Source organism: Bradysia coprophila (assembly GCF_014529535.1).
Source record: "Bradysia coprophila strain Holo2 chromosome IV unlocalized genomic scaffold, BU_Bcop_v1 contig_84, whole genome shotgun sequence".
Taxonomy (NCBI): domain Eukaryota; kingdom Metazoa; phylum Arthropoda; class Insecta; order Diptera; family Sciaridae; genus Bradysia; species Bradysia coprophila.
The window spans coordinates 1,479,091-1,502,925 of NW_023503376.1; the positions used below are offsets into that span (position 1 = coordinate 1,479,091).

A 23,835-nucleotide genomic window follows, 5' to 3' on the forward strand; every position below is an offset into this window, starting at 1 on the left:
CTTCCCAGAAAATTTTCCGATACTAAAAACCTTCGCCTTGATTAATAGGGCGTATCGAATTTTTAGAATTTTAAGGGCCGCGATAGCCTGTGTGCGGAAAACGTAGATCATTGAAAACTAATTCCAGCCATATGGTTGATGGATCCGAAGGTGCCCGGGAAGAAGTCCCACCGGACGACTTTAACTTTCAAATGGTCATAACTCGGAAAGTTGAGAGTATTTCTGAAAACAATGTTCTAGCAGGATGTAGAGCGTTAAAAACTCTACAAAACTGCCAAAGAAACCGATGGTCCAAAAGGTGTGTCTGTCGAGGTTTTCTAACATCGAAAGTTCGACATTTTCGTTTTTGACTTTTATTTCCTGAGAGACAAATTATTAAGTTTAGCTTTTGGCATGAGGTTGTAGAGGAGGTCGAGTACTACCAGTACACTAGGCATTGTCCCGGTCGGCGATCCATCCGAAACCACTTTTTCAACATTAATGAATGAACTTTTTAAGTGTACCCACGTCGCCCACGAAGCCAGTGCAGACACTGTAACCGGTGTTGCTGAGTCGAGGTAACCCTGGCCAGTAAGTGCACATAATATTCCATAACAGTAGCTGAACTCTTTTACAAAATATTTAAGAATTCGGTGTAGCACATTTTGTACTACAAAATCTGAGAAAGTGAAATTTGTGAGAAAAACAACAAATAATCGTTTTAATTAGTTATTTGACCCACGAACAGTAGTAAGAAGTCGATTTCGTTGCAAATACACATTTTTCGATATTTTTACAAAAGGTTGAACTTCGTGGTATACCGTGTCAATATAATGTGCTACATCGAGATCCCAAATATTTTGTAAAAGAGTTCAGCTACTGTTATGGAATATTATGTGCACTTATTGGCCAGGGTTACCTCGACTCAGCAACACCGGTTACAGTGTCTGCACTGGCTTCGTGGGCGACGTGGGTACGTACACTTAGAAAGTTCATTCATTAATGTTGAAAAAGTGGTTTCGGATGGATCGCCGACCGGGACAATGCCTAGTGTACTGGTAGTACTCGACCTCCTCTACAACATCATGCCAAAAGCTAAACTTAATAATTTGTCCCTCAGGAAATAAAAGTCAAAAACGAAAATGTCGAACTTTCGATGTTAGAAAACCTCAACAGACACACCTTTTGGACCATCGGTTTCTTTGGCAGTTTTGTAGAGTTTTTAACGCTCTACATCCTGCTAGAACATCGTTTTCAGAAATACTCTCAACTTTCCGAGTTATGGCCATTTGAAAGTTAAAGTCGTCCGGGGGGACTTCTTCCCGGGCATCTTCGGATCCATCAACCATATGCCTGGAATTAGTTTTCAATGATCTACGTTTTCCGCACACAGGCTATCGCGGCGCTTAAAATTCTAAAAATTCGATACGCCCTATTGATTATATCCAGTCCATTTCAGCGGATGTTCCCTCAAGGAACATCTAATGTTGCACACACGAACAAATTAAAATTCTTGTTGTTTCTTGAACAGAAAATCATGGCTGGATAACAATTTTCGGTAAAATCATTCCATAAAGTGCCTAAGATATACTCTTCATTCGCAATGATCACTCTTAACGCGTCGAATGTTCCTATAGTCAATGCCAAAATTGTGCTGCGACCACCGCATATGTGGTCTTATATAAATCACTTCCCAAGCTGTCAACGTCTGCAACACTTGGCATTTTTATAAGAAAAATCTAACTTGACGAAAAAACGAAATTTTCGTCGAATTAGATTTTTTTGCAAAAACACCAAGTCTGCCAGAAGCTGTCAGTTCCGACCTATATCAAAATGTATGGAAAATCTTCAAAATGTATGAAGTAATAGATTTCTGTATCAAATTTTGAGCAAAAATAACAGTAATAAGGATTTCATGGCGAAACGTTGATTGTGTCAAGGACATAGTCGTACATAACAGACATTTATAGAACTAAATTTTATTTTCGCAATATAACTTCCATAATTTCCACTCAAGACCTGAGCAGGATTTTAACGGCCAATGGCCAGTTTTCTATCATACGCCTCTCAGTTTTCCTGTCTATTTTCGTTGTTAGATTTTCCTCATATTTCAATTGCAAAAATTAATTCATTTTCGTTCATTGTCGGTTTGATAAGATCCCAATCAGTATCCGACCTGATTGGAGCTAATCGATTTCTTTCACTTTAAATTGCATAACGTAATAATTGTGCTGTTTCCACTCAAAAACATGCTTTTATTGGTCTGCTCGTTCATTTGTATCTATCACAAAAGCAGCATGAAATTGTGTCACTATAAAATTTTATCTTGATGCTACACATCACTCGAAACTGCACCGCCCACTTAAAATACCTCTAGCCCAGAGCACTGCAGTACAATTGCTTATTATTATTACCGTGTGCCAAAAAAATAGATTTGATAAGAATGGTTTTTTGGGTTCAATCAAAATTGCAATGTCTCTTCGGTATCGCTTTCTGTATTTATTAGCTACGATCAATTATAATATGAACAACAAAACACTACAGTTAAATTTCACCGTAATAAAAGCCGTGTGTTAAGTTTCTTGTTACCAAATAGAATTATTTTATCTGCTTTAGTCACATTTATAATTGTAATCTAAGAACGATTTTCCTACAAAAGGGCGACAACAAAAACAAGCGATGAATGGTTGATTTCATATACAGCAAAATCTATGTTACAACGATGTTAAAGCCATTACAGAACTCAGGTTAAAAATGAAAAGTCTGTCGGCTTCGCCCTCGGATCAACAAAATTCACACGCAGAATCTATTTTTCGTCTTTTTATACTTAGTTAGGTAATAGTATGACAAGAAACAAGAGGTAAAAACTCTGTATTTCGTGTATATTTCGTTGATCTGAGGTGAAGCCGAGGTAAATAAACAGACAAAAATGAGATTTTAAGAGCGTACAAGGGTTTAGCTGTGGACATAAACCAAATACTATGACGCCACCTCTTTTAATTCAAGTGAAATGCTCATTGTGTCTTCAATAACAAAAGAATCTGGAACATCGAAGACGGCCACCATAGAAATAGTGTGAAAGCAAGATGGCCGCCGTGGTAGAAAAATTTTTGATTTTTATTAATTTAATCAAAACAAAAAGGAATTTTAGAAATAGGAAAACACATTTTCGTGGTCAGCGACATAAGGAACGGTTTTGATATAGCAACTTATGTGTTTATTCTCGATGTACTGCCGAAAAAATGTACCTAAAGTGGAAAAAAATTTTGCCTTGCAGACGTGTTTTAATTGTGAAAAATAATTGTGAAAATCAAGTAATTTTATAAATGCGAAAACAAATTTCTGTTAAGTAAGGCTCAAATTAATCGTTAATTCCCTTTTTGCTGTATTCCATCTCTTGAGTCCTGAGAATTATGTTCCTAAATATGCCCTATTTTTCGCGCAATTTTGGTTCTTGTCCAAAGCTAAACCCTTGTACCCTCTTAATGGATTTTACATGCTGAGGGCGAAAGTAGTGCTTGAAACAGGAAAAATACGATTTTCGATACATGGATTTTATATCAATCTGTTCAAAAATACTTTGACCAAAAGAAGTAATACGTTGGAGAATATGCGTCTGCCGGTTGTATGTGAAAGGTTGATTATGTTTGTATTAACTTTATGGAAACGGTTAGTCATCTGCTATCGACTATCGGTTGCGATACGCTTGCCGTTTCTAAAGGGTTAACGCTAAGACTTCTGCATCCCTTCCACAATGCAGAATCTCAAATTGGAGTAGACATAAAATTTTATTGTAAATTGGTTTGTTTCCGATAAAGTATTTCATTTCCTGTTGCCATAAGTGATGGCTTTGATAATTATAGTTAACAGAAAAAGTGTTTTTCATATGTGCTGTGTGATTAACCTTATTTTCTTCACTCGAAACCCCATGATAAAATGACGTTTTGTTGACGCTTTGTCTTATGACAGTTCGGAGGAGAAAATGTTTATTTTCTTCCTTCTTCATTTGACAGGTTAGAAAAGTGAACTTTACTTCCCCGAACTGTCACCTTTGTTTTTGTTTCGGTGCAACACAATTTGATGTATTGGTTTCGTGGAGAAAAACGGTTACTGATGCCGTGCAAGCATGAAAAACTGGAAAAAATGTAAAATTCCAACAAGAGCGATTCGCGGTCCTCCCTCCGCTCTGGCAGCAAAACTTCTTATTGGAATTTCCCATTTTCTTCCCGGTAAACAAAAAAATATTTTCTTCAGAATAAAGGTAAATTTTTCTACTGGAAATGAATTATAAATATAAGATACGATATACACATCAGCAGAGAGAGAGAGAGCATATAATATGTATGTTATGTATAGAGATTTGTATATATTTATTTATATATTTCTAAAAGTGTAATAAAAGAAATGGTTTTGCATATTGTAACTGAACACGAAACTTTTCTTGATTGTTTTCCTTTACGTTTTTTTTTCCACTCTCTGTTTCCTTGTTGCTTTCCTACCATTCGGTTATCAAATAGTAGCGCCCGATATAATTGAATGGAAATTATTGTTCTTTGATTAGGTCACGATGAGTATCACTATATGTATATGTCTGAATCGAAGTTTCTGAATATATATACTTAAGCGTGACAAACAATGTCAATATATGCGGTCATGATAATGTTTTAGCAAGATAGTTACGAATAAGCCGGAGAATGTATTCTATTCGAGTTTGCATGTTTGTGTTTCATTAATTGGAAGTGTTGCCTCTATTTGGTTTACGATAAAAATGTTTTCTTTTTTTTATTTACTACTGATATCTGTCTCTCAATCATCGCAAATTATCTTTTACCCGTCTAAAGTTCAACTATGCTATGTTTGAATATCGATTCGATTATTAATTTGAATCACAGTTTCGGTTGTTTATTTTTTATTTTTAGAATACGTAATTTGGGCCTTGTGTTTACGCAATTTTATTAGCGAAGTAGATTCTTTACACATTCGAATTGGATTTGATTTAATGAATGAATTCATTGTGGCAGATGCGTGATCATCAGTAATATATATACCTAATAGTAACATATAGTGTGGGACCAACGATTCGAAACTTAGTTTTAATTGTAGTCCGTTCTGGAAATGTTCACTCTCTCCAAAAAAAAGGTTGAGAAAAGAACCTTTAGGGTGGGCTTCCGCGATGGCTTCCCTAACACTGACCTTATGCGTTTACTACAAATAAATACAGTTTGTTCAAAAATGAAATGCACAGTTTTTAGTATTTCGAGACATTTCAAAATTGCAATCTGTCAGATAGTAAAGGATGCGTTTAATTACCCGGCGCATTAAAAGATTTGAAATTTGAATGATTTTTTCCACAGCTACAGATTTTTACATGTTAAGTTTCTTACATTTTTTGCAGATAGCATTTTAATAGTAGGAAACTTAGATTTCGTAGGAAGAATTCGCGGACGGAAAAATGTAAATTTATTTTGAGTCTGAGTAATGAGTATTGTTCAACATCTATGATTTCTCTTAGATCGTGTTTCTATTCAAACAAATCGATGGTCTTTGAATACTCAAATCTGTAGAAAGACCGTCTGCTTCATGTATTTAGCAAATTTTTGACAAGAAGTTTTATCGGCACTTGAAGTATTAGAACCCCGAATAAGCATCAGGGAAAAAAAATTCTCAACAATTATTTTCTACAAATATATAAATAACTATTTGGCACAAATATGTAAATATTTGTAACAAATAAATTCGCAATTTATTTGTGACAAATATATAAAATATAAAATAATTTTAAATTATTTGTTATAAACATTTTAAATATTTCTGACAAATAAATTCCAAATTTATTGTGACAAATATTTAAATTATTTGTGACACATATTTTATAAATTTGCAACAAGTATTTAAATTATTTATTAGAAATAAATTCAAAATTATAAATATCATAAATATTTTAAAAAAATTGTGACAAATAATTTAAAATATTTGTCACAAATAATTTTGAATTTATTTCTCATAAATATTTGAAATATTTGTGACAAATATTTAAACATTCGAACCAAATTTTCAACATTAAATTTGCTTCGAATAATTGAAGTTTTTTCCGTGATGATTTTTTGCTGCTAATTGAAGTTGAACAGTTAGCCGCTGTACAACACCATCGATTTCTTTGAATAAAGACACGATCTAAGATAAATTATAGATGTAGAACAATACTCAGACTAAAAATAAATTTACATTTTTCCGTTCGCAAATTCTTCTGACGAAATCTAAGTTTCCTACTATTAAAATGCTATTTGCAAAAAATGTAAGAAACTTAACATGCAAAAATCTGTAGCTGTGGAAAAAAACCATTCAAATTTCAAATCTGTTAATGCGCCGGTTAATTAAACGCATCCTTTACTATCTGACAGATTGAAATTGTCAACTGTCTCGAAATACTAAAAACTGTGCATTTCATTTTTGAACAAACTGTAATTATTTTTATCTACCGAGAACGATAATCTCGATGTAATTCCTTGAGAGCAAATTTGTTTATCTCGGTAAATCTATTCTTGGCAGATAAACACTCTCGGCTTACATGGCTTCCAAATATCGTTAAAAAAATTTAGACAGAGGTGCATAATCTACTATGGACTGTAAACTAACAGAAGATATCGCTGTAATGGTGTACGCCTATGCCTCGTCTCATCCCACCACACAAATTTAAAATTTGAAGAAGAAACAAAAAATGTGTACGACTGACCAAGGTTCTGAAAGAACAGGTTAGGACACCCACGAGGGCGGCTGACACACAAATTTTGACAAATAGATGCTATTTATTGAACATACTCATTACAGATTGTTTGAAATGTCAACTTGAAGAAAAAAAATAGTTTTTATCAGGTTGACATTTCAAACAATCTGTATTGAGTATGTTCGATAAATAGCATCTATTTGTCAAAATTTGTGTGTCACCGCCTTCGTGATCAACTCAGATGTGTCTTAACCTGTTCTTTCAGAACCTTGCGACTGACATCATTATTGCGAAAGGTCGTTGAGACTAGAAGTAACAACAATAAATGAGGTCAGCATTTTTCTAGTGATCAAAACTCACGATGGTCAGTTCCACCGAAACATCCTATCCATCGTAAAGTCTAAAATTATGTGAAATATAAATGGTGAGTTCAGTAATACATCAGATATTTGGACAAACGGTAACACTGAATCCTAAGAATGAAAAATTACAAAAGGATAAGGGAAACTTAAAGCGATAAGAGAGAGTGACCTGCACGTCTTGTTTTTCTTAAAAATGTACGAATCGTACCACAGATCACTACTAAACGTCCACAAATATTTTGATACTTTTATAGCCTACGTCTCGGAGCTATTAGTGAATTTTTTGAGCTTGGCCCCTTGAATACATTAAACAAACAGAAAATTGTTGTGAAAGCCCTTTTCTTCCCCTTTAAAATGACACCAAACGCGCCTTTTTTGAAAAAAAAAATTGAATTTTTGGCACTTCTAGATCTGCCAAAAATCAAATTTAATTTCAAAAAAGGTGTATAGATCATCTTCAAGTTACGGTACTTTCAAACGTAATCTCAGATAATTTTCGTTGTGTTTTATTTAACCCAAAATTTTATGTCAAAAAGGAGCTGTTATTTGAGTACTAAATTTCAAACGGCCTTGAAGCTGATCTATTTACTTTTAGCCCCGTACGAAGTACGAAGGGGCTTATAGGATTACGATGCCGTGTGTAATTGATGGAATTCGAAGCAGACGGTAAGGGCAAAGTGTTTGCCTATGTTCATAGATGACGAATCCGCAATAAAAATTTGGGCCGTCTGTCCGTCTGTCCGTCTGTCTGTCACGTCGATATCTTGAGTAAATCAAATCCGATTTCAAAATTATTTTTTTTCCCTGAAAGATAGTCAAAATAGTGAGACTAAGTTCGAAGATGGGCATATTCGGGTCGGCCCTTCGTGAGTTAGGGCCACCTAAGTGATTTAAGGTCTTTTGGTGATATTTATGGCAAAATAAACGATGGAAATGTAAATGACACAGCAAATGATAGGTATTGTCAATACCAATCCAGGATTATTTTTTTTTAATCGGGTGAGTGGACCGATAGTTAGGACCTTAGAAGTGAAAAGCTACTAGCGCCCTATGTGTATTTTACATAGAACTCAAATAAATTTAATCTGTTTTTCGTAATTTTTGTTTCATTTGGAAGGTAATCGAACGCCGAATAGAAAGTTGTTGAAAAAAAATTAAATTTGGGTCCTTGGACTAAGGCTACTACTTGGGCCCTATGTGTATTTTACATTGAACTCGAGTAAATTTCATTCGTTTTTCGTAATTTTTGTGTCATTTGGAAGGTAATCGAACACCGAATAGAATGTTGTTGAAAAAAAATTAAATTTGGGTCCTCGGACTGAGGGCGATACTAGGCCCTATGTGTATTTATACTCAATAAATTAAAATTTTAGGGCTATTTGAAATTTTTGTTTTATTTGAAAGGAACGTCGTACGGGGCTTCGTAATTGCGCTATGCGCAATTTCTAAGATGTCCACATTACATAATAATTTTACTTTAACTACTTTAACCGGCGCATCGGCTTACGGTCAAAGTAGGGTGACAGACGCAAAAGGGTCACGTACGCAATACATATACGGGTTTGTACGGGGCTCAGTCGCAGCAAACGCTCCGACTGTTCTGATGGCTCGTTTTTTTATGGAAGGAAAGGGCTTTTCGAACAAAATAGTATGTGGTTGATTTAGTCAAGGAGCTAAGCTCAAAAAATTCACCAATGATTCCGACGTAGGCCATAAATATTTTTAAAATCTCGAGGCAACACCCTCCCCGACGCACTCAAAAATCTAAATCCCCCTAAATATTTATTTAATAAAATTGAGAACGGAACCCGTCAATCCAATTTACGCTATCCATGATCGATGTACGCATTTCTTCTTTATTTTCTTACACTGAATTTACTTTATTTTGAATTTTTACCGCTCTAATTATTTCCAGTGTTCTCAAAGCCTTCGATGAAAAAATACACTCGTCCAGGCGGTCTTCAACTCCACTTCAATTAAGCTTACATTTTGATTGAACCTTCATCAATCCTCAATTTTCAGTTGTCATTTTTCGACTCATCTCCTGACGACAATCTAAAATAAAGTGGAATCTGTTGCTCTCCACCCTAAAATTGTTGGTATTTTTACTTGGGTATATCGGCAGAAAATCCAAAGAAAAACAAACTTCGATGCCGCAATATTTCGCTCGTTTATTGAGACCTTCTTCAGGTGTAAAACAACTTAAAAACTAAATGGAAAAAAAATTACTTGAAAATATCACAGAAACATTGCAAAAATGTAAGAAAAACTACTCCACCCTAAAATGGCTATTTAGCACTGCAACTATTAAGTATATATAACACTAACACATACACATACGCAGTAGATGCATTTGACAAAACGCATTAAATGTATGCATTTAACACATCCAAAAAATAGAAGAAATCAACTATCAGGTACAAACGCCATCGTCATCGTGTTACGTGCCATCCTGACAAAGAAATCATTATTCCACTAAAATGTTTCTAAAAATCTTAATAATTGCTTTTGGTTGCTGTAATTTTGTAATTGCTGATGGGCTGACGGATGGAACGGCGGTAAGTCACTTAATAAATGATCTTATCGCTTAAAGGTCAAGTTCAACGTTTTACAATTTACATAAAGTCTGCTGATGCGAAAATGATCACAAAACAGCTACTCTCTGTTAGCGAAACGACCTTTGTAATTATGGACATCACCATCACTGAAAGATCATATCCGCCACTAATGGTACATGACGCTAATATTGGAAGCGGAATGGACATTACATTTTAATAATTTGACTCTATATATTCAGATGATGAGTGTTATGCTAGTGAAAACAATGGACTGCGACGTTCAACCCTCTGTCATTCATGTTTTTCCATCTTTTTTCGAGGAAATTCCAGGTGAACCAGTTGTTTCGTTTACAAAGTATTGATATGGAGTTGTTCTCTTTATTAATGTTGTGTTTGATATAGTTCTGGACTTAAGCGCCTCGAACAGCAGTCAGGGTTTGATATTAAGCCCTTCGACATCGGCATTTAAATTTAATTTTGCGGAAAACACGTAAGAGAAGCATGTACATTATTTTGGATGTTGTCACAGCGCTGCTTCAGAAGCAGTGCTTAGCTATGATGTTGTGTTCTTTTTAACAATTCGTTACAGTCTAGAAGCTGTCCCGTCGCCATTTATGATTCCATTGAATATAGTCGTAAATAAATCCAGAAAGCCGAATGCTGATAGAAGTACAAATTACTTTGTCATGGTAAATATTAACAGTTTAACCTATTACAGACGGCTGTCATCTGTTATCGACAACGACAGCAATAATAAACGACAAGCTCTCACTAATGAGGTCTGATATAGCAAAAAGTATGTTCAAAACAAATGAAGTAAAAGATTTCTGAAATCAATCTCTGAAAATCTTCGATCAAATGAAGTACTAGATCAGATAGAAAACTGTTAATATGCATGCCGTCTGTGACAGGTTAATTGTTCATCGTTCCGCACATAACAATTTAATTTAATATTCCAGTTTTCTGTGACTGTCCGTTCGGAGGAGATGGAGGGAATGTATAAAATTTACCTGCATTCCAACGTAGCAGTGGAAACGAAACCTTATGTGAGGACCGAGTTTCTTACTGATCCAAGCAACGCCCTCCAAGAACAGACAAAGGAACAGATTTTATTAACTGTCATTGACCTGTTATTTTGTGTGGAATATCCGAACAGTCTGAGACTACTTTTGGACTACTGCGTCGCGGAGACTCCTTATTCAAATTCTGTTCTTTTGCCGGTTCTTGGAGTGCGTTGATCCAAGGAGTTGATTTTTGACGTGTTTTTTCAGGTTATACCATCGCACAGAAATTATTTCGAATTATTCCATGGCAGCCTAAAAGTGTGTTACAAGATCCTAGTTATACTTCTAATGGTTTTCGTATTGCGTTGGACTGATGTGTTAGTAATGTTTTACTCCTTACATAAGACGGCGGATCGATCAATGAATATACAAACCAGGTATGGTCTGTCGGACAGACTCTGTCCATTCAAACCGGAGGACATAGCGATTTCATATGAACAAACTCACGTCTCATGAGAGGTGAGTTTGTTTATATATGAACTCGCTATGTCCTCCGCTACATACAAAGTTTGACATTTGACCATACCTTGTGTTGACGTTCATTGGGATCGATCAAGACGTTGACATAATAAATTCGCTTTTACACAGCATTTGCATTGTATAACCAATACTCTTTCTAGCATTCAAACTCTCAGCTCTCTGTGTCAAATTCACATCTTATTTCTTTGTATTTGTCTATGTTTGTTTGACTATGTTGCAATCTACATGTGTGCATCAGTTGAAAACAGCTGAAGTAAATTCATGATGAAATTTCACTGACTCTGAATGACAGTCAGTGACTGTACGAAACCGATTGCGAAGGCAAACAAAACTTGGAGCAAGTAAGGCTTTTTAGTGTTTTGCTCCGTTATTTTGGTGCGCAAAAATTAAATAAAGTTTAAAATTTGTGCACGTTGACATTGCTTTAAAAGAAACGCGGCACGGCAACTCCATCACGAAAAATCCAATGTCAAATTTGTCAAAATAAGGTGTTACTCTGACTGCGTCAAAACGAAATTTGTTTGCTAGCGAGGGTATTGGCTTAGTTCATTCATTCATTTGTATGACGAGTCTGCCATTTCAAACGTCTTTGAGGTTTTTTAAGGTTTTTGGTCATGCATTCATGCAATTTCAATCATATTGAACAATTTGTGACAAACATTTTTGATTGTTTATCATCCGTAAGATCCATGACTTTCAGCAACGCACCTCAAGCATGAGTGGTACTCTAAATGTGGTACTGAAACTTGGCAGTGTGTCACACAACTGTAAAACATTTTCACGTAAAATGGAGTACTTTCTGCAGTTGACCATACTATGATCAGTTTTGCTTCTAGTGCGTTGCTTTCAGTATTGGTACTAAAAATCTAGTAATTTTGCATATTTTTCTAAAAAAATCTATTAGACGAGGAAGTGCGTCTGCAAAGTTTACAAATCGTAATCTTAACGCATCATTTACTCAACATGAACCTTTATTTCAGATTTTCGATAATAACTAGACGTAACTACGATTCCATACGTAACATCCGATTACATGAAATACTTTTATTGGCTCTGGTTTATCCCCTCAGACTGGGGACTGTTTATCCAGTTAGTATGGAGGTGGCCAAATCTCCCAACGGCATTCTCTTTTTCTGGTAAGATACTACGAACTTCTTATTGACAACGCGTTGAAAAATTAAGCCCGACAACCTTCTATCAGCATGTGACGATATCAAATTAAGCTGTTACAGACGGCTTTCATCTGTTATCGACAACGACAGCAATAATAAATGACAAACTCTGCCAAATGAGGTCTTATATAGCAAAAATCGTGTTCAAAACAAATGAAGTAAAAGATTTCTGAAATCAATCTATGAAAATCTTCGATCAAATGAAGTAATAGATCAGATATTAAAACTGTTAATATGCTTGCCGTCTGTGGCAGGTTAAGTCAAATTTACATTTACACAACATACAACGATCAATTCATTTAAATGATTTCGCGTCGTTTATTAACGGCTACCAGTTATTTACGTATCTGTTGTGGACGGTATATTTTAGGCAATTTCGCGAGTTGTAACCCGACCGAATTGAGCAAAAATGCCTAAAATAAACCGTCCACAACAGATGCATAAAACGCAAGAAAAATTCCGAAATTTATGCCTGACAAAAAAAAATATTTTCATTGACAAAGTGTTGTTTTGCTTTGACTTGACCAAAAATTGTTGAAAAAATTTCTTTTATTCAACGAAGGGCGAACGAAACGTGTTACCGTTTACGATTCGTGACGAAACGTTTTACCGTTTACAATCATAATGCGGACGAACAACAGGACAAAACAATGCTGATTTCGGCGTGTCACGCCATCATCAGTGCACCTATGTCTTGCGATGACTATGTGCATATCAGCACGACACAAACTGAAGTGAGCGAGCAATCACTTCAATAGTACGAGCATTATATACACTTTTTCGTCATTTGTTAAAACTCTTTGTTTTGTTTTTTGTGCTATATCTCTCACATACAGCTTTTGTGGATCTCTCACATCCGACAATTTGTTTTTCGGCAATTTTAGTGACAATAAATAAATTGTTACTAAAACCGCGCAGAGTATGGCAGCCGTGGCGCCACCCACAGCTGCGATGCCAAACTTCAAAAAGCATCGATACAATTTTTAATAAAATTGTTGTATTGCTTGGTCAGTAATTCAACATTGACAAAGTGTTGTATTGCTATCAATGTTGAATTACTGACCAAGCAATACAACAATTTTATTAAAAATTGTATCGATGCTTTTTGAAGTTTGGCATCGCAGCTGTGGGTGGCGCCACGGCTGCCATACTCTGCGCGGTTTTAGTAACAATTTATTTATTGTCACTAAAATTGCCGAAAAACAAATTGTCGGATGTGAGAGATCCACAAAAGCTGTATGTGAGAGATATAGCACAAAAAACAAAACAAAGAGTTTTAACAAATGACGAAAAAGTGTATATAATGCTCGTACTATTGAAGTGATTGCTCGCTCACTTCAGTTTGTGTCGTGCTGATATGCACATAGTCATCGCAAGACATAGGTGCACTGATGATGGCGTGACACGCCGAAATCAGCATTGTTTTGTCCTGTTGTTCGTCCGCATTATGATTGTAAACGGTAAAACGTTTCGTCTCGAATCGTAAACGGTAACACGTTTCGTTCGCCCTTCGTTGAATAAAAGAATTTTTTTCAACAATTTTTGGTCAAGTCAAAGCAAAACAACACTTTGTCAATGTTGAATTACTGACCAAGCAATACAACAATTTTATTAAAAATCTTTTCAGTTTGGGTATAATATTGCTGTATAGAATTGGCTATGTTATCTGGGAAAGTAGAGATCAACTGAACTTCTATCGAATAGACAAGGTAAAATGCGTTAGTGCAAACTCTTTTTTTAATTGAACAGCATAAAGTATTGAAAGAAATTTAACTACCAAAAGGTATTTCACTTATTCGTTTACTTGATGATGGCCTTTGTTATTTTGCGAAGTTGGGACAACACGGATTTATTCGCACAGATAAGAGCGCTCTTTTCTATCTTTTTTATATTTAATTTCATGGTAATGTATTCATTATATTCATTTCATTAATTAACCGAAAGAAAAACCTAACCTGAAAAATTCTTGATTTTCTATATTACAGGAATTCTTTGTCGTCATAGAAGCTATGACGTAAGTTTTATTTCGATTGTTCTTTTTTTTAAGATTTACGTAAAATAAACCAGGCAGGATGATTTGACGAGGGATCTAATATTCATAAGTCCGATAAGTGAGTCATTAGTAACTATGCACTTTTTTAAATGGCTGCGCTTGTATATGTATATATATACTCGTATGAAATCATTTCACGCACACATTCAAACTTGTGCAATTCTGACTAACTTATCCGACTAAAGTTGTAATACCTTTTATTGCCTGCCCCATGCGAAAATTGACTATTACACGCCTGTTTATCTGCGAAAGTGATCCATTACACTAGGGATATTTGGGGTTTATTTCAAGTTGACAGTTCTTTCAAGTAAAATTTGCCTTGCTTTCATTTTATCTTTTTTGTTGAATGAATCGATCGATCGAATATAAGAAGTGTCGGTAAAATAAAAAATGTTTGGTAAAAATATTGATCGATGAACACAGTTATTTGAGAAAAACTTATTGCGCAAGCAATCTGGTTACAGCACACTTTTACGCAATGGTAACCAACGCAATTGTAACCACTGTTGCGACAATACTAATGTAACACGAGTGCTGTTTTCGGGATCAATTTTTTAGGAGACGTGTAGCGTGTGAGCCGATTTCTTCAGTACAATTTCTGCAGAACAGCCGTGTATTAGTCAATTTTCGCATGAGCAGGCAATAAACCAGAATACGTTGGATGCTGCGACGTAATTCATTGCTCTCGGACACATTTTTGTAGAACTCGCAAACTCACTCGTGTTTTTGAGCAACAAGCTTCGGTAACTGTTTTCTCGACAAGTGTAGTTGCATACCTCGCCTTCGGCTCGGATATGCAAACTCTACACTTGCCTTGAAAACAGTTACCGAAGCTTGTTGCTCAAAAACTTACTCGTGAGTTTGCTCGTATCACAAAATTGTGTCCTTGTGTAATGAATTACTTTCGCAGCATCCAACGTAATCTACTATTATCACATACGCGCGGTGTTTGGATGTCAAAATTACTTAACTAGAAGTTTCGTTCAAAAATTACACTTCAGGTCTATGTTGTTGTCTCGTTTTCGCTTATGTGATAAAATAGAGTACAAACTTGTCACTATCAGTCTCGGCAAGCCTCGACTTCTTCGTGACAAGTGTGTAATATATATTACATGCCAGGTGCACTTTACATCACTGTTTGTGACTGTGAAATAGTAGATTACTGCAGAGGCTATGTAAATAGCCGATTACTTCTTTCTTATTTGAACTTTCAAAAATGAACCGTTCCTGCCTAGTTTATTTTACGCAGCCGTGCGATGAGCCTTGTGACACGCATGCCAATATATTCTGTTTTCCAAAGACCTCTATAGCCTCTTATCAACCATTATTTAATGAAAAACCATTTCTTTCAGTTCTTATATAAAAAATTGCCGAGAAGAAGCTCTTTCTGATCAACAAAAAGAAAGAATTCAAATTTTACCGGATATAATTGAAAAGGATTACCTCCCACTATTTTATTTCTACGTACTGTACACTTTCGTGATGACGTTCAATGTCATTCTGGCAGTAATGACATTTCTTGAAGCACCAGCCCATTTATTCTGGATTCAAATGTTCATTGAAATGCTACTACAATGTACGTGTGTCTGGACGCTTTGTGCAATGTGTTCAATTTTAAGGGAATTTTTGACAAAACTTTACATCTATGAACCCGGAACGGCTGAACATTACAACATTATATTTTTCTATATAAATTTGGTAAAATGTGCAGAATCGGCCATTAGTAGTAAATGTGTAGAGTCTACCGAACCCTCCAACAACATCGACCCACTTGATAACAACAATGAAAGTGCTCAGAACAATTGGGAAAACGAAATGGAGAAGGGTTCTCAGAAAAAAGCAGCACCAACATCTACGACGAGCAATGTCAAACATATATTGTGTACGCTGTTTGGTTATAAATTTTTGATATCTTGGATCTTTTATGTCATGGTAATTAGCTTCGTGACCTCTGATCTATTGGACAATGGACATACATCAGAAATAAATAAGATAAATAGCGATTCAACTTAACTTTGAAAAGGTGTTGATTCGTCTTAACGAAATCAAAATCAGTAATTTGTCAATTTCAAGAAAAACTAAAAATTATTCAAATAAATACAAAAGCAAGATCAAAGTCTTTCTTTCTGAAGATTTCTGGATGCCGTTTTCAGCATTGCTTCGACATTTCAATATTTATGGCCGCATCAAGTTGACCTGTCACGTATGGCTATTCATCTGTTATCGATATTGACGACAAAAACAATGACAAGCTTTGGGTAATATGGTCATTTATACAGTAAAATGCATGTTAAAAAATTGAAGTACAAGATTTGAAATCAACAAATTAAAAATACTTTGATCGATGGAAGTAATAGATTCGATGGTATTGTTGGTCAAATGCTTGCCATGTGTAACAGATTAACAAAGAAATCGGCATACAAGATAATCGTTTGCATACAATTGGCTTTGGATGTAACCGAATGGAATTACGTTTCTCCGTACGCATTTTGTGCTACAATGTTTTACTAACTGAGACAATCGTTTGGATGCGATTAGAGTTGGATGTGACCAAACGAAATCGTGCTTCGTCAATAACGTTTGTTTTTACGATGTATTCCCATCCTGTCTAAAAGAATTTGGCTGAGAATTTATTGTTGCGTGTTCGAAAGTACATGGAGGCGTTCAAGTTTGGGGAAAAATTGTAAGTGAATCTTGAGATTTTTTTTTTGCTTGTTGCTCGAGTGTTGACTGCATTTTTACTGCTGTGTTTTGCTACGCTAGGGGTTTCTTCGAAGAAGTTTTCTGTTTATGTCCAAAATTTCCATCGAAATTGTAAACTTTTTAGCACGTGGGATTGTAGCCCTTGTCTTCGGCTCGGGTTATAAACTTCCCACTGGCCAAAATACTTTGGAATGTACTATTCCCTCGCAACAATACACTCTTGCAGTTTACAGTCAAATGTCTGTTTTCAAATACTATTTTAGGAAACGTAGTGACTATTCGCCCGTACGGTCGAATAGCATTCTTATAATACTGACACTATTCGCCCGTACGGACGAATAGTACTCTTATAATACTACGACTATTCGCCCGTACGAATTCTGCTTAAATTGCACCAGTGTGAGTTTCTGGGCCTTAGAATCATAATTCGACGTATTTTGTCACTGCACCTACGATCGAAAAGTGATTGCTCAGAAAAGCTCAAATTGTTGCAATGTTTTTATTTTGTTTTTCGTCTCATTATGATCCTTACGGCACAGAAAACGTAGTTCGTGACTTGTGACGAAAGCAGAATTTTTTCAGGACACGTCTTAAGCTTGTCCTAACGAGGCGAAGACGAAAAATACTATTTGCATACCAGAGTCTTCCCATGTCACTTTCCATGAATCTTTGGTGTCGAAGATGTGTTCGTGTACTTGCGTTGCTGTGGCGATAGACGGTTTCCGGAATTACAGCCGAGAGGTATGTTGGGAATCGACAGGACTTTTTGGTATTCTCTAGAAAAGCATATTGCCTTCTTACTTCTGGTGGTACTTTATCACAGAGAGCGTAGAGCCATGGCAGAGGTTTGGATCCGACCGTACCAGTTACGATTCAATGGCTTCATTGAGTTGTGTGTCTACTTTTTGTGTGTGTGCGCTGTTTATCCACGAGGAGCAGCAGTATTCATCGTATTCATTGTTTGTTGGCACGATGCGGATACACCCCAAGTGGTGCCGGTTAATTTGTTCAGCAAGTTTTTTCTTGTGCTGATTTTCTTCTTGTTTCAAAGTTAGAGAACGGTCGAGCGTGACTCCCAAATAGGCTGGATTGAATTCATGTTTTAGACACGAGACGTTGAACCAGATTCTTAGCTCTAAGGAGTCTGCGCGGTTGTTCAGGTGAAAGGCCGATGCGACGGTTTTCGATGCGTTTGGAATTAATCTCCACTTCCGGCAGTATTAAACGTAATTTACCATGTCTTCGTTCAATGTTTTGTTCAATTCTTGGAATTTTTTTGTGGTGGAACGCATATGCTTTGTCATCGGCGTACAAAAACTTGCGAAATTAGCGTGTGCAGTTTCGATGTAATTGGTGAGCGAAAGGACCTGGTCATCATATCTATGTCCGGTACGGAAACCACCTTGGTCATCTAGTAGGATTTTTTCAATTTCCATTCGGTTGTACAGGACACGTTCCATTAATTTTAGCGTTTCTGGTTTTTCTTCGTTCTTGTTCGGTTTTAGAAGTGCCCTTACTTTTGTTATTTTGAACGCTCGTGGTGGGATGTTCGTCTTGATTATGATCGTGAAGAAGCCTACAAGCTATGTTCTGCATCTGGGTCCAGAATTCTTCAGAAATTCTGGGTGGATCGAATCGGATCCACTAGCTCGTCCGTTTTTCATGATATTTAGAGCCTCGTCGTGGAGAAACATCTGGAGATTTCGCTACTCTTTGGAGTCTTTTTTCGGAAATCACGATTTTTTTGGTTATCCGGCTCAGGAAATCTCTGTCGTGCGATTCTATTCGGTTTCATTTTCGTTTTTTTTTTCGAATCAAAGCTCATGCTATTCTGCTCGATCTGCATGTCCATGCTTTCAACTGTTTGAGTCAACTTTTTCTTCCTCGTTTCATCCAATTATTTTAGAAGCTCCTTAGCTGCTCCGGGACTTTAATTTTCCTTAACCTCATTGTGCAGCAGTACAGACGGTGGCTCTCTTCACACCAGCACCAGCACGGAATGTATTCCTTCCTATTAAAATTTCTCTTAAGCTATGTGTGCCTGTTACTTCTCTTTGATCGAAAAATATAGTAAAATCAAACTCATTCATTTGAATTCCTTCCTATATCTTCTGGGCACGTACTTTTTGGCTGTGGTGACGATCATGTTTGTAAACGGTGGCGATACATATATCATTTCGCTTAATTCAACTTTATTTAAGTATAATGTTTTTCAAAGAAATAGTGTCAGTCGGCCGTACGGGCGACTAGCATCTACCTTTAGGAAACACTTAAAAATCACTGTTTATCAACGAATCGACCATATAACCACAGTTCCCAGAAAATTAAATAGATCATTCAAAACTCCACTGCTTATTATTTCAAGTGTATGTATTTCATCGACGATGTGTAAGCACGATTCTACCTACACTTCCTTCCATCATAATTAATAATAAGCGATAGAGTCGGAAGAGTTTGCTTGAAAGGTACACATTCTTTTTAATTAAGGGCAATAGAATGTGGAGAATGGGTTACAAAGTGGAATGTCACGTTTCCGTCGCGGACGGTGGCCAATTTTATTTTATTTTTATTTTTAAATGAAATTTCTATCACAAAAATGTTATTCACCTCCAACGCTACGTGATTATTACACTGAAAATAGAATGAAATCGAGGGTTGATTTATATCTTGCTAATGATGATACGAAAATAGAGGACTGTTATGGATGATAATTCAAAGATGCTTTGTTTGCACGCAATTCACATTTGAAAAGTTGATGTGCAAGTAACTGTGGGTAACTCACTGATGCTCTTGATAGAACGGTTATGCATCAACGCGGACTAAGTTTTAATTGGTTTATTAGGCGACGTAAAGCACATTGACTTTGGAGGAGCATAAAATGTTCAAAATTTGCATTTTTATCTTTCATTGAAATGCCTATTACTATCATTAAAATAGTCGCTCGTATATGAACAGGATCGAACTGTTAGGCTACCTGAGGGCGCATCGGACATTCAGTCTATGTCTATAGCTAAAGTCGCAAATTATGTGAAACAGGTGCCGGTATTGGAATTTCAATAGATAAAACAACACTTCTATTCGAACCCTGCATATCAGGGCCTACTTTTTAGAAACTTTTAGAGAAAATCGAGAAATTCAAGAAACTTTGAGAAATTCAAGAAACTTCGAGAAATTTCGAGAAATATTTCTTGCATTTCTCAAAGTTTCTTGAATTTCTCGAATTCAAGAAATTTCAAGAAATTCCAGAAAATTCAAGAAATTCGGGAAACTTCGAGAAATTCAAGAAATTTCAAGAAACTAATTTCTCGAGTTTCTTGAAGCTTCTCGAATTTCTCGAATTCGAGAAATTTTAAGAAATTCGAGAAATTTCAAGAAATTCGAGAAATTTCAAGAAATTCAAGAAATTAGTTTCCAAAAAGTAGACCCTGCTGCATATTATATTAGGTATTAGAGCAGTGCGGATAGTGAGGAGTTAGTCAGAGAAGTCAAAAACCGTGTCCTCGCACGACATCCAACAACTTTGAACGAGTGAAATGAGTAAAAGCAACACACTTCAAGCATTAGTGGTACTCTAAATAGGGTAATGAAACTTGACAGTGTGTCACACAACTATAAAACACTGTAAAAAAACAATTTCATAGGCTCTATTTGACAGTCAATCAAGAGATAATCACACATTTCAGTAACATTTTTGGTGTTGTTGCAAGTTGCTGAGTGTAGCTACCACAACGCCTAGTAGAACTGAAGCTTTAACTGGAGTTTTATGGACGGGTTGGGTTGTCTTAGTGGTAACGTACTAGCCTTATACTAAGAATGCCGTGGTCAAAATTCAGTTTGAGACAATTTCGCATGAGATTTTGTCGGTAACGAGTAATTTCGCGCCGCGCGAGATTACACATATTATAGTGGAATTTCGCGTCCATACATTTTTCAATGGCTAACTTGATTTAGATAATTTTTACGAGTACCTGGCGATAAATTGGCGGTAGATTCAGTTGAGTATCAGGCACATAAATTTTGGAGATGCGAATTTTATTCTAACACCCTAGAGCTTTGTATCAGGGATACCGGTATCCTTAGAAAGTGTGGATTTACCTTTTACAAAACGTTAGGATACCGGCATTCCAACTGAGATACACGTATTATGTATCAAGGATACCGGTATCCCGACATAGAACGTGTGGATTTTCCTTTTACAAAACGTTAGGATACCGGTATCCCAACTGAGACACACGTATTATGTATCAAGGATACCGGTATCCCGACATAGAAAGTGTGGATTTTCCTTTTACAAAACGTTAGGATACCGGTATCCCAACTGAGACACACGTATTTTGTATCAAGGATACCGGTATCCCGACATAGAAAGTGTGGATTTTCCTTTTACAAAACGTTAGGATACCGGTATCTCAACTGAGATACATGTATTTTGTATCAATGATACCGGTATCCCGACATAGAAAGTGTGGATTTTCCTTTTACAAAACGTTAGGATACCGGTATCCCAACTGAGACACACGTATTATGTATCAAGGATACCGGTATCCCCAAGGGGGTAATCACTAGTAAATCAGTAAATCAAGTAAATCACGGTAAATCACAAAAAAATTTGAAATTTTTTTAATTGTCACTGGATTACATTTCGAAGTATCGTGGCCGTAAACATATAGGATAAATTTCATGAACTAATACAAATTGAAGTAAATAGATTCAAATTTAGTAGAAACTTCATTTTTGATTTACTTGATTTACTGTGATTTACCGTGATTTACCGTGATTTACTGAGCTAGTAAATCAGTGATTACCCCTCGGGTATCCCGTCAAAGAAAGTGTGGATTTTCCTTTTACAAAACGTTAGGATACCGGTATCCGAACTGAGATACACGTATTATCACACGCAAAAGCTTCATATTTTGGATAGTTGGAGTGTTTGGTTCCCCCAACGAATTATACACAGGATAATGGCATATATGACGTGACCCATTTATACGATGAATTCTGTGTACATAATACCTTAGTCTAACTCAAGGCGTAGGTATAATTAGCACCAAATATCTGATGAACTGTGTGTTATATGTCCAGTTCGTTAGTAATGTCTTATTCAGTCAGTTAGACGAAGAGCCCGTTGACAGTTTGTTCTGTTATCATTAATTTTCATTAAGCACTCGACATGAAAGTCCTTCTGCTCTCAATCAAATATCACATTGGGTTGAACTTTGATTACCACCATCCACCTCATTTATTACGATTCCATTTCCCATTTCATAAGTTTCAACAAAATGATGGCAATTATGACAAATGAAAAAAAAACACCAATGGCAATTTCACGCTACCGCTTCGCTTACTAGCTAAAATTTTGAACGGTTACATGGTCTATGATGTTTGAAACAACTCATGTATGTAATTATTCCTTAAATAAATTCTTACAAAAATTGCTTTCCTTTCGTGTACAATTTTACGCTAGTCATTGCGAAGACGTAAATTTCAATTACAACAACTTCATCAATTGAAATTCTCGGAAAAGATAACTTAAAACATCCAGATTTAATGAAGCCGCATAATTCCTAAATGGTTCTATTCGAAATATTTAATTAAAACTTTGGTTTTTCGTCCTTCTCCTTCCATCATTTTTATTATAATTCAGACTTTTGTGAAATATTCACATTCCATTCCACAAAATTTGTGCGCGGAACACATGGCCAACCGTTTGTTATACATTGCATACAATATCCGTATTTTATACACGGAGGATTATGTGAAATGAAAAAAAAAGCTAAGTGTCCACATCTGCTCACCCATTAATTTAGAACTTAGGTATGTGTTTGTTACACCGCAAACCTCAACGTAATTCCCATGAATGTTTGTTATATCCCGTAGAAGGAAGGAGAGAACCTGTCGGAACGTAGTGATGTACTTATAGTTTGTAAAACTTGTGTCTGGTTAAATTGGATGAGTTTCAATTTGAACATAGCCACAACATTGTTGAATGATGTTTATCCACCTATATGGCTAAATGACACAAAGTTGAAGAAAAGTTAAAAGTTTTTTTAATTTCATTCAGATGGTCGAAATGAACTAAAAATTCGCCAGTCGCCTTCTTATGAAATTTGAGCTGTCTAAACTTTTGAAAGAAAAACAAATTTGTTAACCTTTTGTTAACCGCCAGGGCCTATTTTCTTCAACTTATCACAAAAACGCAAGATTGAGGTTAGGATTGTAAAATTTCAAACTTTAGGATTACTATTTGGTTGAAGGATACGTGATTCAGTAAGTTCTAATAGAAAAACACCGAAACCGAGCAACTCCTGGTGCACTTTTTATACCACTTTCAAAAGTTTCAAAAAATCAGCAGTCGATTAGTTTGTTCGATTTCCTAAAAAAAGCCCCTTGCAAACTTTCACTTATATTCATGTCCGGAGCGTTAGCGGAGGACTTGACGCAGTCTAACTTCCAAAAAAAGAACGAAGAAAATTTTTTGAGACGCGGCAACTATATATAGGCAAGAATTTAAGTTTCTTTCCTTTGGCCTGTATCACCACAAATCCTATTCTATCTTATTCGCATTTCAAATACGAGCAAAACGAGCTATCACTCGACTATGTAGCTTTAAAATTGCCGGAGATACATCGTTTTGAAATTGGCACTTTTCATAGAAAATACACCAAATTGACTTTTCCCAAACAATCAAAATCTTTCAACTTACTCTGTATGTTTCTATCTATCTATCTATCTGTCTATCT

The 23,835-nt window shown here is 35.9% G+C and overlaps 1 protein-coding gene across 1 annotated transcript; it reads left to right on the forward strand.

The window, feature by feature from the left end:
- Positions 1-9,485: 9,485 nt before the first annotated feature.
- Positions 9,486-16,497, forward strand: LOC119072748. Its single transcript, XM_037178035.1, has 12 exons — positions 9,486-9,623; positions 9,691-9,795; positions 9,863-9,953; positions 10,026-10,113; positions 10,213-10,312; positions 10,583-10,669; positions 10,895-11,004; positions 12,148-12,303; positions 13,967-14,048; positions 14,123-14,242; positions 14,325-14,353; positions 15,745-16,497. The coding sequence occupies exons 1-12, from the start codon at positions 9,546-9,548 to the stop codon at positions 16,403-16,405; spliced, it is 1,707 nt and encodes a 568-aa protein (XP_037033930.1). The 5' UTR covers positions 9,486-9,545; the 3' UTR covers positions 16,406-16,497.
- Positions 16,498-23,835: the final 7,338 nt, after the last annotated feature.